Consider the following 16,504-nt stretch of genomic DNA (forward strand, 5'->3'; position numbering starts at 1 on the left):
TCAATAGATCCTTGCCATGCAAGTGGACCCTGTCGTCGTATATCCGCTCCTGCACATCTAGAATTGTTGGAGAGAGAAAATTTGATTCAGGAAGAATTTTCTTGAAGTCTCTTCAACTTTCCTTGCTTGGAGAAGGTTTTCCATCAATTTTCACCATCTCCTATTTTTTAGGAATTTTCCACAAATTAGGGTTTCAAGCCCAGGAGGGAGAGAATTCTCCTTCAAATCCAAATCTGTAAAATTTTTTAAATTTGGTTGTGATTTGATGCTTGAGAATGGATTTTTCAAATTTTTTTCCGGGAGAAATTCTGCTTTTCATTCCTCCTTGACCCTTGGATTTTCATGCCTTAGACAATTTTTCAAGTTTTCAAGCCTGAGCATGGAATTCACTCTTCAAGGCGGAATTCATCACTTCCTTGATTCTCCTTGACTTAGTCATTTCAACATTCTTTCTTTGGCCAGAGTGCAATTCTCAATTGCGAAGGAATTCAAGAGTTTTCTTGGGACCCCATCTTTAGTGCCCTTCATCTTTGCTAGGCACAATCTTGCATTTGTCATGGAATTTCAACATTTTCTCCATTTCCAAGGCATCTTGAGTTTATCGCCTTCCTCCAATCTAGGGTGCTATTTCACCTTGGGCATGGAATTCACTCCTTTTCCATCTCTCCGTGCACATCTCTTTTTGGCGCCCTTCCTTGTCTCATGGCGGAATTTCTTCATGGGGAGGAATTCATGATTTAGAGGACTTTCCTTCATTATCCCTCTTTAGTACCCTCCTTGAGTGTTAGGCGGATTTTTGATGGTGAGGCGGAATTTGGCAATTTTGAGGATTTTCCTTGCTTCCCTTGGTTTTGCGCCCAACCCTCATCTAAGGCGCCATTTTGCATTGAACATGGAACTCCATCCACTTCATGAATTCCATGGACCTTCCATTTTGGCGCCCTATCACTTTCCAAGGCGCAATTTTGACTAAGGGAAGGAATTCATTGATTTGCAATGAATTCCAAGACTCATTGAATTTAGCGCCCTTCATCACCCTAGGGTGGCATTTTGCATGTGCCATGGAATATTGTGGTTTTTTGAATCCTCCATGGCTTTAGGTGGATTTTCACCATGGAGGAGGAATTCACTATTTTTTTTGCTTCTTCCAAACTTGGGTGAATTTCTAAGCTTCTTTTGGATCAGGCTACCATATATGGGTTTGAGGTGATTTCCCGGACTTAGACAAATTTCTCGAGCCTCAGGAATGGGCTTTCAACACTTAGCCATTTTTTGACTCTCTGTCTGCTTTTTGACTTTCCAGAATTAGAAGTAGTCGTGAATGCTTGATCTTCATTGCTTCGCTTGAATGGTTCTATCAAAACAAACTTTCCAAAAATAGAAATTTTTTCAAAACTTCAGTGTTAAACCCCAAGACAGGATGCAAGATGACTTACTATAAATAGAAACTTGCTAAAAATAGTAAGTTTGATTTTTGACCAAATGAAGACATTCTGAGGCTCAGTAAAATCCCTAAAAAATAGGAACTTTCTAAAAATAGAAGTCGCTCCATTTTCACTCAAATTTTACTGGGAGGTTCCTTGAGGGGCCCTGATTCCAGTGATATGTTCAGTTTTTCCAAAACCCTAACAGAAACCCCTAAAATCTAGGACTAAAGGCAAAAACCCTAAAATTGACAAAACAGGCCCTAGACTTCATCAAATTCACTCAAACAAAAAGAAGACTTAATCAATTCAATCCCGCAAACACCTGCAAAGCAAAGAGACTGGAGAGACTATTGTGAAAAAACCCCAAAAAATAAAGCCAAAAGACCGAAGGGGCCTAAAAAGAAGGGGGTCCCCATTTGCAATGGGGCAATGTGTGAAAAGGTCACAACAGGTTTTTCTTAGTATTTGATCATTTAAGGTATTTAATGTAATGTTTATCTTCCATGTTTTGGTGCTCAAGTTGGAGGGAAAGCATTGGAGCTAAAATCAATGTTATTTCACATTCTGTGGAGGTAACCCAAGGGTTGGGGACATTTGGAATGAAAAGTCTTCTTTTTATGCCTTGTTTGGTGTTTAGAGCTCTCTTCATGCCCATATAAACAATTCCTTGGATGCAGAATTTAATAAGGAATAGTTGAATGTAGAGTTACTCTGTAGGAAGAAGAATAGGTTGAGGCATAAAAGGGTTTTTCATAGATAGATAGGTGCTGCGGTGTTGGAGGCAAATAGGAGAATGGAAGTGAATGCATTGCAATCTCATTTATTTGAAGATAATTCATACTTGGACTCTCTTCTTGGTAGAGTTTTTTCCCACAAGGTTTCTCCATGTAAATCCTGTGTTATATGATGTCGTTATGTTGCTGATTTGTGCCTCATTGCTGCTATTCTATGGTGATGTTATTCTTTATTAATTGTCGTTGTAAATTCACATAGGGTAGTGTTATTAAGCATGATATGATGGCCGATTTTTTATATCATAAAGAAGAAGGATCTATGCATATTATTTGCACATTAAGGTAACTTAATTTTCAGATTTGCATATAGGTTTCAGATTCTCATATTGTAGTAGTCTAAGCCTTGTATCTCATCCATTGATTATTTGGATAGAAATTGAATTTACCAACCTTGGGTTTTAGAACCGTGCAAATTTCTCAAAATTTTGTTGGAGTAATTAGGATACCACCTTACTAATTAATTAATCATTAATTAATTAGGTTCTCTATTACTTTATACACTTAAGCTAAACTTAGGAGTTCTTTTCTATATTTAGATTGAGCTAATTAGATTAGAGGGTATACTGTCTCAATTCATAAGATGAGGAAGTTTGTCATCGTCTAATTTAATCTTGACCTAGGGTTTGGATCTAGGGTTTTATCTTTATACTTTTGTAAGCATTCATTGTATTATATCCAAGCTTATTGTATTAATTAATCAATACAACCATATCTACTATGCTTTCTTGGATCAATTTCTCTCTGAAGGTTGCATATCATAATCATGGCTTTTTCTTTTCAAATGTGCTTGACATTTTGGTTGCAAGTGGTTTTTGGGAGCTGTGGGGTTAACTATCAACTCCAACATGTTTATTGGATGTTTTGAAGTGACTTTGATGTGGTTGACCAGTTCATATGTGTTGGGTGGTGTGTTGGGCATGTTGGTTATGGATTTATGAGTCATTAACTTGTCCTAACTTGTTTCCTTGTGATTTTCAGTGTTGCAACAGTCACAAAGATGAGTAATATCAATTTGGTTGTGTTGGTATGCATCTAGGTACTGTTTGCAACTCTTTGGGTTGTGTTCAAGTGAGTTATCAGTAGTGTATCAGTCTGATTTGATAGTATATCAGAAATAATTAGAGACATAGCAGATTAGCATCAACATCTTACATCAACCTTATGAGGTATTCTTCAGTTGAGTACATGATTATATTGACTTATCAATGTTATTTGGCTTTGTTTTGGGTATTGCAGTAGTCTGATTTGATAGTATATCAGAAATAGTTAGAGGCATAGCAGATTTGCATCAACATCTTACATCAACCTTATGAGGTATTGTTCGGTTGAGTACATGATTATATTGGCTTATCAATGTTATTTGGCCTTATTTTGGCTATTGCAGTAGTCTGATTTTGTAATCAGAACTTTTAATCAATTTATATCTAATGTCCCCATTTTTATGCAATGTTGTTCCATGAGCATTAGACCAGTTTTTCGGGTTTTCTCATAAGCCTATTGGTGTGCTAGGGAGAACTCCAAACTTCTTGGAGATCTCAAGTTCGATTTTTATTGGCATCTGATGGTAGCATTGATCTCAATTGGTGATTTCGTTTGCTGTGACGCTTTCTAAAGTATTTTTGAACTCCTGGTGTGTTCTCCAAACTTCTTGGAGAGCACATGTATTTATAGCAAGTTCCCGTTTTGGCATTGAACATCTTTACTCAACTTTAGTTACTTATTGGTGTGATCAATTTTGGTTTCAAGAGCCTTGGTGGTGGTTTCCATAACTTGGACAAGAATATTTAAACGATGCACTAAAATTCTAACATAAATGTTATAATATTTCATTGTAGTGTTACTTTTATAAAGTAACTATATGACACCTCAAGTGGATGACTAGGGAAGGGGAACTTGGACATAAGTTAATTTTAAATATTCAAAAATGACGTTTGAGGGAAAATGAATTATTTTGAATTTAAAATAGGATTATTTTCCTTCCAACTGTATTAAAGGAGGTCTTGGGCTCTCATTTCTACTATGCAAAAGAGTACATTCAACATGATGTTTTTGGATTGAATTGGAGAATTCTTCCAAGAATCGATTGAGGACAAAAACAGTTGTTTGGTTGCAGGTTTTGGATTTGAAAGATAGTCCCTATTTGGTTGGAGTAATCTCACACAAGGGTCACCATTGCTATTGTCATAATTTTAGACGAAGATTTCAAGAAACAAATATTTTCATGGTATTTTGATTTGCAGGTGTTTTGGGTGAATTTACAAGTTTTTGTTGTGGATTTGAAGGTTTTTTTTCAGAGAAAATCGTTGTTGGTTGTAGAAATCATATTTATAGCAATTCCCTAGATGGGTCATACCATCCATAGTACTTGGAAGATGCTGGTAGTGCTTCTTTGTGACCATTGATCTTCCTTTTGGTCCCAACATGTTTAACATTTTGTTTTGGGGCTCTTTTTTTCTCTTTGGTTGCTTCTACTCACACACTTGTTCATTGTCTCACTTTGAAGCTCTCTTTTTGTGTTTTTGACTATCATGTATTGCTACCATTGTTATTATGCTTTGAGGATCGGCTTGTTCTTCTTCTTCATTCGGCAAGCTTCTCACTTTGGGCATGGAAGAGAAGTCTTCTTCTTCCTCTATCTCTCATTATCTCCATAGCATACTCATCAAGATATTGTTGTTGTATCTTTCATCTATTATTTTTATCTATCAGTTTATCTATCATTCTATCTATCTATCTTGGCTATCCATGGTGGAAACACCAAAGCGAGAGTTTGACTATGGTAGACCTCTAAAACACAGCCACAACATTTTCATTCTCATTCGCCTTCGAGTGTGGACCAGATATGAGATTATACTTCTTCCTTCTTTCCTCTTTGTTACTTAATAGATAGTCATATTTACTTCTCGCACTATTATTTCACTTTGTTTTTATTATCTAGACACGTTTCCATCACAGTTTGTGCTCTGTATGGACTTGATGACTCTTCACATAGTATTCTAGCGTGTGGCACTGTCGTCTTAGACCTGAACGTTTGTCCTTAGACATAGTGTCACTTGGTTGTGTCAGAGAAACTCTGTGACACGTTCAATGTCATCTAAGGGGTACCTAACAATCCTAGACTCTGTACTGCATGCCAAATGGAGAGGCTAATTAGTGAGTTCCTGATAGGTGGTCACTCATCTGTCAGAGTGGGTCACTTTTTCCCCTCTACATTTTTGTAAACCCAACGTGAACTCCATTTTGCATATCTTTGGACCAATTTCATGTCCTATATCTTTTTCTCATAATTTTACCTTTGTTTCATTTTTGCATCATCGAACTCAGAGTTAGGTGGTGGCTCATTTGTAAACATGGTTTCTATCACTCCTATCTTGCCCCCTAGCTAGAGGGTGCAAAAGAAAGACATATATTTTACACCTCTAGACGCTCCTTACAGCAGGGAGCCTACCCCATTGTACATCCCAACCAAGATCAACAATCACACTGTCATAAGTGTGATGGTAGATCCTTCATGCCAAGTTGATGTTATCACGGAGGAGGCCTTATTGATCAATGGTTGGCATAGGGCAAGATATGATGAGTGTTGTGCCTTTGTCCATATGCATGATGAGCTTTCCGTTCCACCTCTCAGCAATACCAATTTGATGGTCTTTGTGGGATCCATACAACTACTTTCATGGTTATTCCTAAATCGGACTTGTTCTAGGTTAAGCTAGGTATTCTCTCGCTAATCGCCATTGAAGTAGTCCCTTTAATTGTGCATAAATTTTTGGAGTTTTGTCATGAGGGCACTGTGCATATTGTCCAAGACACTGGATTTCAGTCACTGATTGCCCGTGAGGGTTTTACTTAGACCATTTTTGGCCTACTTCAATTGGGCCTATGTTTTCCCATGGAGACCTATTGTATAAGGTGTAACAAGTATAAGATGAGGGAATGGGCTTCTTGATCGGCCCAACCTGCAATGTCTTTATCTCCTCCTGCATCGGTTTTCGCTCCGTCCATTCTTGTGTTGCAACAGGTTGTATCTCCTGCCCCTTCCTCATTGGGGGTTGAGGTTAAACTTGTTCCCCAGGGTAGACCTCCTCGCTAGCCTAGGACTATATAGCCTCCAGTGGTGCCTTTTTTTCTTGTGTCTATACCTGATACAAACAAAGGAAAGGCATCCACACTAGCACGGTCTGCGTCCCACCCTCTAAGATTTCCATCTTTGTAGATATCCCCTATCCTGCCTGGTATGATAAGGGTAGGCGCTCACCCCATGTTCGCTTGTCTCCATTGGCTCACACATCACAACCTTCGAGGGTACCTCCTGTTCCTTAGACTACTCCTAGAGCAAAATGAGGAAGGCCGCTCTTGGCTATGAATGTGAGGCCTATATCAGTTGCACCTCCTACTTCATCAGTTGGGCCTTCTCCTTTGTCAGTTCTGACTCAGGAGGCCTCTCTCATGGAGCACGATGTTGCTAAGCCTCCTTAGGCTTTCCTTCTTGAATCCCATCTACTTTGGAATCAGTGAGTGTGTGAGCGTAAGCATCATCGATGGATGATGGCCCCATGAGTGTGAGGCTACTTCGAGAGTTGTGAGTGAACTAGTGGTGTCCGTCCTTGCCTTTGTCGTTTCCGTGCCTGCCCCTGCTCCTGTTGATCCTGCTACCCCTACTCCCATTTCATCCTCTGTGTTGTTGCTACCCGCTTGGAGGACTACTGACGAGCCCCGCCCTAAGGGGACAAGTTTTTATCGCTCCCTCCTTGGAGCCTCCCCCCATCACTTCTTTGCCTGATGTTCCTCCATTTTCTCGGGCTGTGGATATGCTACGTACACAGGTAGTGACTAGTGTAGCCTTGTTTGCTCCGCCTGCTTCGCAGCTGCCTCTACATCAAAGTTTTTCTGAGGTACTCGAGCTCGCTATGGTTGATTGGAGGCCTCCACCTTTGCAGAAACCAAAGTGGAAGTTTGAGCAAGGCCCCATGCCTGAGTTTTGTCATTGGAAGTTAGTGTCGGCACCTTTAGTTTCTGTTTCTTTTCCTATCTCTGTTTCAATTTCATTGTCTTCTTCTATTTGTTTTTTTGAGTAGGTTTCGCCTTCTTTGGAGTTTGTCTCTGCCCCTCTTTTGAAGGTCGGTAGTGTGACTCCTGTTTCACCGCCTCGGGCAGACTAACCCACCTCTTCTACTGAGGGGTGTTTGTTTGACTCTTTAGAGGATATCTTGGCGATGTCTAGGATCTTCACATGATTGTTGCCCTTGCAGTTGTCCCTCTTTGGTCTCAACCTCCCTCCCCATATGATCAATATTGGGAGGACGATGACTTGTTGGTGGAAAACTTGTAGGGCAGTGCCTCCTTTCCTTTATCTTTTAGTTAGGGTGTGCTTGTCCGTGCTCCCCTGTCCTTTCTTTATGTGTTTGTTTCCTCTTGAAGGACCCAAGTTACTCTGTTGGTTCTTGGAAATGGGAGATTGCCTATCTTTATGTTATGTGCTCTCTTTGAGGACCTGAGTTACCTCGTAGGTGTTCAAAAACAAGGTATTTTTCACATGTTGGTTTTCAATATCAGAGACGATGCAAAGCGTGGGGTCATTTAGGCTCTCTTCCATGTTGACTCGATTTTTCCTTTCTCTTTGTTTTCATGCGCCACCTTCATATGATTCGTAAAGTTTGGTACCATGATGAAACACTTATATGCAACTATATACTTTCTCATTTCACTGCTATGGGTTTTGACAGCGAATCAGTGGATCTCCTTGTGCCTTTGTGTTTTGTTGATGTTGTGGGTGCTATGTGTCATCTGTTGTAAGGTGACATTGCACAAAAACATCTCATTATGTTGATGTGACACATCTCTCTTCCTTAGAATGACATGTTTTACACATACCATTCCAAGGGGGGGCTTTCATATCTGTTCTTCATATCTCCGTTTGTCTCTAGATTTCATGTTTCATACATATCTGCATTTGCATTCGCATCACTATTATCTTAGTTTAGCTATCTAATGATCTTACCATCTTGCTGCCTTGGTGGGGACCAAACCATTGGATCCTTTTATCTTATCGCCTTGGTGTGGGCCAAACTACTGGATCTTTTTATCTTATTGCCTTGGTAGGGGCTAAACCATTGGATCTTTATTTATCTTATCACCTTTTGTAGGGGCCAATCAACTCTATCTACGGTTGCCCTATCGTATGGCTATCTAGCATAACACAACTTGCTACCCATATTGACGAAATCATTTTTTATCTTATGATCTAAGGTCACCCTATCTTATGGCTATCTAGCATATCTTGCTACCCATATCGGCAAGTTCCATTTATCTATCTATCTATTTATTTGATCGTTATCTGTTATCTTAGTGTCTTCCATATCATTATTTTTTCTTTTTCATTTAACATGTTTGTTTGCAGCAGCTATGTTTTGATGGAACAACCTAGCAGCATCACTCAAAGGTTCAACACTCTTTCTTGGGGGCATCTTTGCACAATTAGAGGACTCTACTTCCCCTTTGTGTTTTGGTAATATCTCTACTTTTAGCTTGCATCATGATGGTAATATTCTCGCTAAAGTGGGGGCAAAATGTAGTGTCACAAATTGCACCTTGTGTAATTCTATGCTACATAAGCGCCTCTATTTTGAAGACCTTGATTGTTTTGTCCTTTTGTCCATATCGCTTGCCTTGTCAGCCTTTGCCTTGTCCTTTTCCCGAATTTGTTGACTGTTTGACACGTAGACACTAGCACGTTGTGGAGATGTCTGCGTGCCACACTAGTTTCTCATGAATCCGACAGTTTGAAGGTGGCCATTTGAGTCTTACACTTGCGCTTGGAAGATGCTTGTAATGCCTCTTCATGACCATTGATGACCATTTTGGTCCCAACATGTTTATCTTTCTGTTTTGGGGCTCATTTTTGCTCTCTGGTGGCTTCTACCCACTCACACTTTTGTTCATTGCCTCACTTTGAAGCTCTCTTATTGTGTTCTTGACTCTCACATATTGCTACCATTGTTATTATGCTTTGAGGAGGATCAACTTGTTCTTATTCTTCATCCGACAGGCTTCTCGCTGTGGGTGTGGAAGGGGAGTCTTCTTCTTCCTCTATCTTTCATTATCTCCATAGCATATGTTAAGGAATCTCGACCAGAGATAGAGAAGATAACACTCTGATAATATTTAGGAAGGATGGACTTTAATGAGATCACTGCAATGAATATGTTTTCCTCCACTACGTATCTATATAACTCTGTTATATTAATCTTCTACGATAATGTCGACAGCTTGCTGGGTCATGAGATTGCCACAGTTATTGATTTCAATTACAAGCAAGTTGTCGACGCCTTTGCATATATAAGGATGGAGAGTCATGTCCATGTGCATGACTTCTATGTGGCATATGTCAAGTAGAGTCATGACCCTACGGGGACATGACCCTCCGTCCCTTGTTCACCGCTGATGTTCATTAGTTAACAATGATGGTGCTCGGGCTCACTAACTAATTCGACTCCGATAGTTATCGGGATTATTCTGAACCATATCGATTATTATATAAAGTAATAAATATATATATACACGTATATATAGATTGCTTCAATCCGAATGAAGCTATATCCTTAACACTCCCTCTTAGCAAAAGAGGATTGAATTTCATAATTGAGTTTTAAGGAACAACCTTCTAGATATACATATTCATTTGACATGATCATTCACTCAGTAACACTTACTAGTGAAATACTTCATATCTCAAGGAGATATGGATTATCTGATATCCAACACTCTGGGACAACAACTACTTGAAGTCTTATCAGATTACAACCTTGATTCTAGTGACACTTGTAACATTGTCATTATCATAGGTGAAATAATTTTAGTATCATGATATCCGGCACATTCCGGGACAACAAATTAATGTAGTCAATCATGATATGATTGTTATCATAATTTCTGACATATTTCAGAACAACCATTTAATGATAACAATTCAATAACTCATAATAGAAAAATTTAGTATCAAGATTTTACGGCACATTCCGGGACAACAACTTAATGTAGTCAATCTTGACAACAGATCAGGCTATTGTGAAAGTCGTCACCTTACAATAGCGATCTTACACTTACATCACATGAAAGATCGTCACCTTTCATGACATAGCACATACATGCAATATTGCATCCAAGTTATTCATGAATGTATCAAATTACATATGAATCATATTAATATCAGAAATTTCCATTATAATTTAGTCATACCAAGTTTACCTCTAAAGTATTCCACTTTCAATTTTGCAAGAGGTTTGGTGAATATGTCGGCAGTTTGCTCTTCAGTGCTAATGTAAGTCAATTTGATAACATCTCTGTCTACCATATCTCTTATGTAATGGTATGGGATTTCTATATGCTTGGATCGATTATGAAAGACTGGATTTACTAAAAGTTTGATGTAGCTTTGATTATCACAGTGAATCACAGTGGGGTCTAGGGGTTTCCCAAATAGTCCAACTAGCAATTTACTTAACCATACTGCCTCACATGCTCCCATGGAGGCAGCCATATATTCGGCTTCAATGGAACTTTGAGCAACTGCTAACTGTTTTCTGCTAAATCAGGATATCATAGCTGATCCAAGACTAAAACAACACCCCGTTGTACTTTTACGATCAATGGAACTGCTTGCCCAGCCGGAATCAGAATACCCTTGGAGTTGTATCTCAACATTTTTATATTTCAGGCCAAGTCCAATAGTGCCACGCAAGTATCTCAGAATATGCTTAGCTGCCATTAGGTGAATCTTCTTAGGTTCGCACATGAAGTGACTTAACACATTGGTAGTGTAACAAATATCAGGGCGAGTGTTTACCAGGTACATGAGAGATCCAATAATTTGTCTATAGTATGTAGGATCTGTAGGTTCTGAATCTACTGCTTCACTTTTGAGCTTATGAAGATTTGTTTCCATTGGAATGGAGAGAGGTTTACAATCCATCATACCAAATCTGGTTAGGATATCAGTGGTGTGTTTTCCTTGATTTAGGAAAATATAATTCTCCTTTTGCCATACTTCTAGGCCTAGAAAATAGTGTAGTAGACCTAGATCTTTCATATCGAATTCAGCCACAAGATCTTGTTTGCATTTTGCAATGAGGTGATCTTCTCCTGTTATCAACAAGTCATCAACATAGAGAACAAGTATTAACATGTCACCATCCGATATTTTGAAGTATATGTTAGAATCTGCTTCATTTTTGGAATATCTTAGTTTGGAGAGATAGTTATCCATCCTTTCGTACCATTCCCTGGGAGCTTTCTTAAGGCCATAGAGAGCTTTTTTTATTCTACACACATAGAGGTTTCTATCATGTGTAGCAAAGCCTTCAGGTTGTTCTATATATACTTCTTCCTCAATAATACCATTCAAAAATGCGGTCTTTACGTCTATTTGGTGTATCTTCCACTCTTTGGAAGCTGCAATGGCAATGATGGTTCTCATAGAAGTATATCAGGCAAATGGAGCAAATGTCTCTTCATAATCAATGCCAGCCTTTAGAGAGAGCCCCCTGGCAACGAATCTGGCTTTGTGTTTTTCAATACTACCATCTGGTGCATATTTGATTTTGAATAACCACTTTGATGAGACAACTGATTTGTCTTTTGGTCTAGGTATAATGTCCCAGACATCATTCTTTAAGATAGATTGGTATTCCTCAATCATTGCATCTTTCCAAGCTTGACATGTTGAGGCTTCTTCAACATTTGATGGTTTGGATTTTGTAAGTTCGGTCACGAGTGCAACATAGCATGATTGACTTCTTGTTTTCTTATTCTCTTTAAAGATTTCATCAGGTTCCACATTATTTTCTTCAATCATCTTTCTTGCCCATAGTGGTCTTTTCTTCTTGTTAGGATTTTTAGCATTCTCGAAATTAGGTGATTGAAGTTCATGACTTTCTATGCTATTCTCCCTCTGATTCTCAATTGTAAGATTTTCATCTGATTCTGTGGTTAGATCATCTTCTGCACTTAGAGAGACTTTATAAGCAGCATCTTCTTCAAATTTGACATCTCTACTGATTTCAATAGATCTTCGTCCTGGAATATAGACTTTGTATCCTTTAGTGGTTTCAGTGTAGCCAACAAATATGCCTTTCTTCTCGGAGGGTTCTAATTTGGTTCTCTTTTCTTTAGGAATGTGAATATACCAGAGTTCCGTGACTCGCGGCGAGTCACACGAGTCAGCGGGCCGGGTGACCTCCGCCGGGTCACGGCGACCCTGACCCGGGCCTGGACGAGTCACAGGGTGTGACTTGCCTGACTCGCCGAGTCAGCGAGTCACCCCCTGACTCGCCGAGTCCGAGGGTCGTGACCCGGCCGGCGTAGCTTGCAAAAAGTGGACGCAAAAACAAAAAAAATACAACACATTTTTATTATGTTTTGTGCCATTTGCCTTTGTTATAACCCTAAAAGGGATTGCCATTCAGTTTTATGAGTGGAAGAGAGGAAGAGAGGAAAAAAGAGAGCCATAGTTTTGCAACCAGCTGAGAGGAAGAGGTGAAAAGCTTGTACAAATCACATTGGGGCAGCACTACATTGAGAGCATCAAGGAGCTCATTTCAAACACTTGTCAACAAATTTGAAAGAGGTAAGTGTTAATTTTTATTGATTATGTTGGTTTTTTTTCTATATTTATGGATTTTTTCATTTTTTTTTTTTTTTTTATTAACTTCAGCTTTCCAAATCTATATTGCTGCTTGCATACTTCAATGATTCAATCACAATGACATAAATAGAACAATAGCATAGCAAACCCTAGACTTTTTTTTTGAAAAAATTGTATACATGTATTTATAATTTTTTCAAAAAAAAATCTAGGGTTTGCTGATTTTTCTGAATTGTTAATTTCTTTCTTTGAAATTTGAAAATTTTCAAGAAAAAACACAATGCACAAATTAGTCTTTGCTGATTTTTTTTAATTAGTTTAAAATTTTAAATTTAAAACTTTGTCAAACACAATGCTCAAATGGTGATTTGTAAAATTGTCTTATTGCAGTAACCCTCACGTTTTGAAAACAATTTTTTTTCCTAATGGCTCATCCTAATCCTCCACCTAGGAAACATGGTCAAAAAGATGAGGCATGGAAATATACTGAAGAATTCCCTGGTAGACAAAGAAATCAAACCAAGTGTATGTTTTGTAAGGAAATTAACCATGGGGGGATAAATAGATTAAAATATCATATTGCTGGCATACGTGGTCATGATACTGAGCCTTGTGACAAGGCAACTCCCGAAGCAATCCGTTTTTGTTACGTCCTATTAGAAAAATTTGAAATACATAAGCAAACAAAAAAAAGACAAAGAGAGGAGTTATGTCATATTGGTTCCCCTCCACCCACATCCGCATTCGGCTTCGCATCCACAGCTGCATCCATAGGTTGTGTTGGAGAGGGTTCTTCTATGCCTCCCTTTCGTCCTAGTGCTTCTGCTAGTGCTAGTACTTCTATTCCTACTCCTAGTCACACTTTTGGTCCTAGAGTTGGAAAATCCAAGATAGACAATTTTTTTGTACCACGCACTACTCTTGGCGCACAGCCCTCGCTTGAGAGCATGTCTTGGAACAAGGAGGTCCATGATGCAGGAAGAAAAGCAATTTGCAAGTTTTGGTACTTCTGCAACATTCCATTTATTGCAGCCAGGTACTTTTTTATTTGATTGTTTTAAATTAAAATTTAAAATTTTATGGTTTGAATTTGAAAGTTGAAATTGAAATTGAACTTTTCTTATTTAATCTATTTCAATTTGTGACAGGTCTCCTTATTGGCAAGGCATGATTGATGCAGTAACCATTTGTGGGCCGGGGTTTAAAGCCCCTAGTGATACTGAGTTGAGTGGCCCTCTCTTGTTGGAAATGGTGGAAGATATGAAAGTTGACCTAGAGGACCACCGCCAATCTTGGAGCCAGAAGGGTTGCACCATCATGACAGATGGTTGGACTGATAGGAGGAATAGAACACTCCTAAATTTTCTTGTTTCCAGCGGAGGTGATTGATCATTTTACTTCTCTATATGCATTGTGATTGAAATTGAATAATTTACATTCTAATTTATTGATAATTAATTTGTTTTATTTTCAGGATCCACCATGTTTTTGAAGTCCATCGATGCTTCCTCACATGTCAAAAATGCGGCATACTTATGTGAGGCTATTGAGGAAGTTATAGATGAGGTGGGGGAAGAAAATGTGGTGCAAGTGGTGACGGATAATGCAGCAAGTTATGTTGCTGCAGGTAAACTTTAAAAGTTTTCTTTTAAGTTTTAACTTTTAAACTTTTAAGTTTTTAACTTCTAAATATTAATGGTAAAATTTCACATCTAATTCTTTAACTAATTTAAAATTGTTGCAGGAAAACTTTTGATGGAGAGGCACCCAAAAATCTTTTGGTCTCCATGTGCGGCCCATTGCCTTGACCTCATGCTGGAGGATATAGGTAAGCTTGGATGGGTGAAAGGATGCGTTGAAAGGGCCAAGAATATATGCAAATTTATTTACAATCATGCATTGGTCCTTAGCATTATGAGGCAATACACGGGGGAAAGGGAGTTGGCTCGTCCTGGTATAACGAGATTTGCCTCAAATTTCCTCACATTGAAATCCTTGTTAAAATCAAAGGCATCTTTGAGGCGCATGTTTGTTGGTGAGGAGTGGACTTCCTCATCCTATGCTACGACCACTGCAGGGATGGATGTAGTAGATTGCATTTTTGATGAGCCAGGTTTTTGGATCCCTTGTGTAGAGATCGTGCAAGTAATTTTATAAATTTATAATATTATATGCATATTTTTGTTTTGTTTGCATTGTGCAACTTTGCAATTTTTCTTATTTTCATGCACACTTGTGAGTTAACTATTTTTGTTTAACATTATTTGCAGGTCACTGAGCCCCTAGTAGTTCTCCTATGAGTTGTTGATGGGGAGAAGCCCGCTATGGGCTACATATATGAGGGCATGGATAGGGCCAAGGAGGCCATTAGATCCATATATGCTGGAGTTGAGGATAAGTATAGGCCCATTTGGGACATAATTGATAGAAGATGGCATAACCAACTTCATAGGCCCATCCATGCAGCAGCTTATTACCTCAATCCATCATTTCGTTTCCGTGCTGATTTCAAAGCGGATGAGGAGGTTCTTAGCGGGCTATATTCAGTAGTACAACGGATGGTCATTGATACCACAGCTACACTTCTCGAGATGGATGCATTTAATAATGCATCAGGGGCAATCTTTGCCAGCCAATTGTGCAAAGAGGGTTGGACAAAATTGCAGCCAGGTAGAAAATTCTAAAGTTTATGACATGCATTTTAATTTTTCATTTTATAATCTACCTTTAAAGTTGGAAATGAGACTAATGTTTTTTTGTTTTCCTTATCTCAGATAGATGGTGGCAAATGTTTGGGCCTTCAACCTCAAACCTTCAAAAAATTGCCATCTGCATATTGAGCCAGCCGTGCAGCGCTTTTGGATGTGAGCGCAACTGGAGCATGTTCGAGCACATCCACTCGAAGAGGCAAAATAGATTGTCTGTGGAGAGGTTGAATGATCTAGTCTTTGTTCATTACAACCTCTGTCTCAGGACCAGACAGATTTTGGACGATGACTCCTCTTCGATCACTCTAGAGGAAGTCGACCCCGGGTCCGATTGGCTCACTGAGTCCACCGATCCAGTCTTCACTGATGAGGACCTTGAGTGGGTTGACCAGGCAGACAGAGAGGCTGAGGCTGTGGCTATGGCAGAGGAGGAGGATAGAGCACGATCAGGCACAACACCTATGGCTACTCAGACTGGCACATCACAGGCAGAGACTATGGCTACTCAGTCATCCAGGACCTACCTTAGACGCCTTTGTAGGAGGCAGATAGACGAGGCTGAGCCTGAGCCTGAGCCATAGACTTGTTTTTTTTTACACTTTACAGTTAGATATATGTTTGGGAACATTTGAAGTCATGGATTTTATATTATACATTGGACAACATTTATAACTCTATATATTATGTTTTCTAATTCCTTCAGCTACAACTTACATTTCTACGCATGTGATGGATGTATGTTTATGTATGTGATCAAATTAGCTTCTATTTGATGATGTTATAGTGTCTTTAAGCTTAATTCAATAATGGGTGTATGAAACAAGTTTTAAATCGTTAAAAATCTCTAAATTTCAAGGGTTTTCTTATTTTGCCGAGTCGTTGCCGAGTCCGAGCCGAGTCACGAGTCGAGTCAGGCTTGCCGAGTCAGAGCCG

General features: G+C 39.0%; 2 protein-coding genes across 4 annotated transcripts in view; both read left to right on the top strand.

The window, feature by feature from the left end:
* Positions 1-16,504, top strand: part of LOC131043319 (uncharacterized) — a 97,078-nt gene that overhangs the window by 64,822 nt on the left and 15,752 nt on the right. The gene's annotated exons all lie outside the window — the stretch shown is intronic.
* On the top strand, positions 13,659-15,035 carry LOC131856194 (uncharacterized). Of its 2 annotated transcripts, none has more exons than XM_059207606.1 (4): positions 13,659-13,899; positions 14,012-14,244; positions 14,338-14,490; positions 14,608-15,035. In XM_059207606.1, the coding sequence occupies exons 1-4, from the start codon at positions 13,661-13,663 to the stop codon at positions 15,018-15,020; spliced, it is 1,038 nt and encodes a 345-aa protein (XP_059063589.1). In that variant the 5' UTR covers positions 13,659-13,660; the 3' UTR covers positions 15,021-15,035. The 2 variants fall into 2 exon arrangements, with proteins under 2 accessions (XP_059063589.1, XP_059063590.1); XM_059207607.1 differs by having other exon boundaries at positions 14,338-14,486; positions 14,608-14,707.

This window comes from Cryptomeria japonica, chromosome 7, assembly GCF_030272615.1.
Source record: "Cryptomeria japonica chromosome 7, Sugi_1.0, whole genome shotgun sequence".
Classification (NCBI taxonomy): Eukaryota; Viridiplantae; Streptophyta; class Pinopsida; order Cupressales; family Cupressaceae; genus Cryptomeria; species Cryptomeria japonica.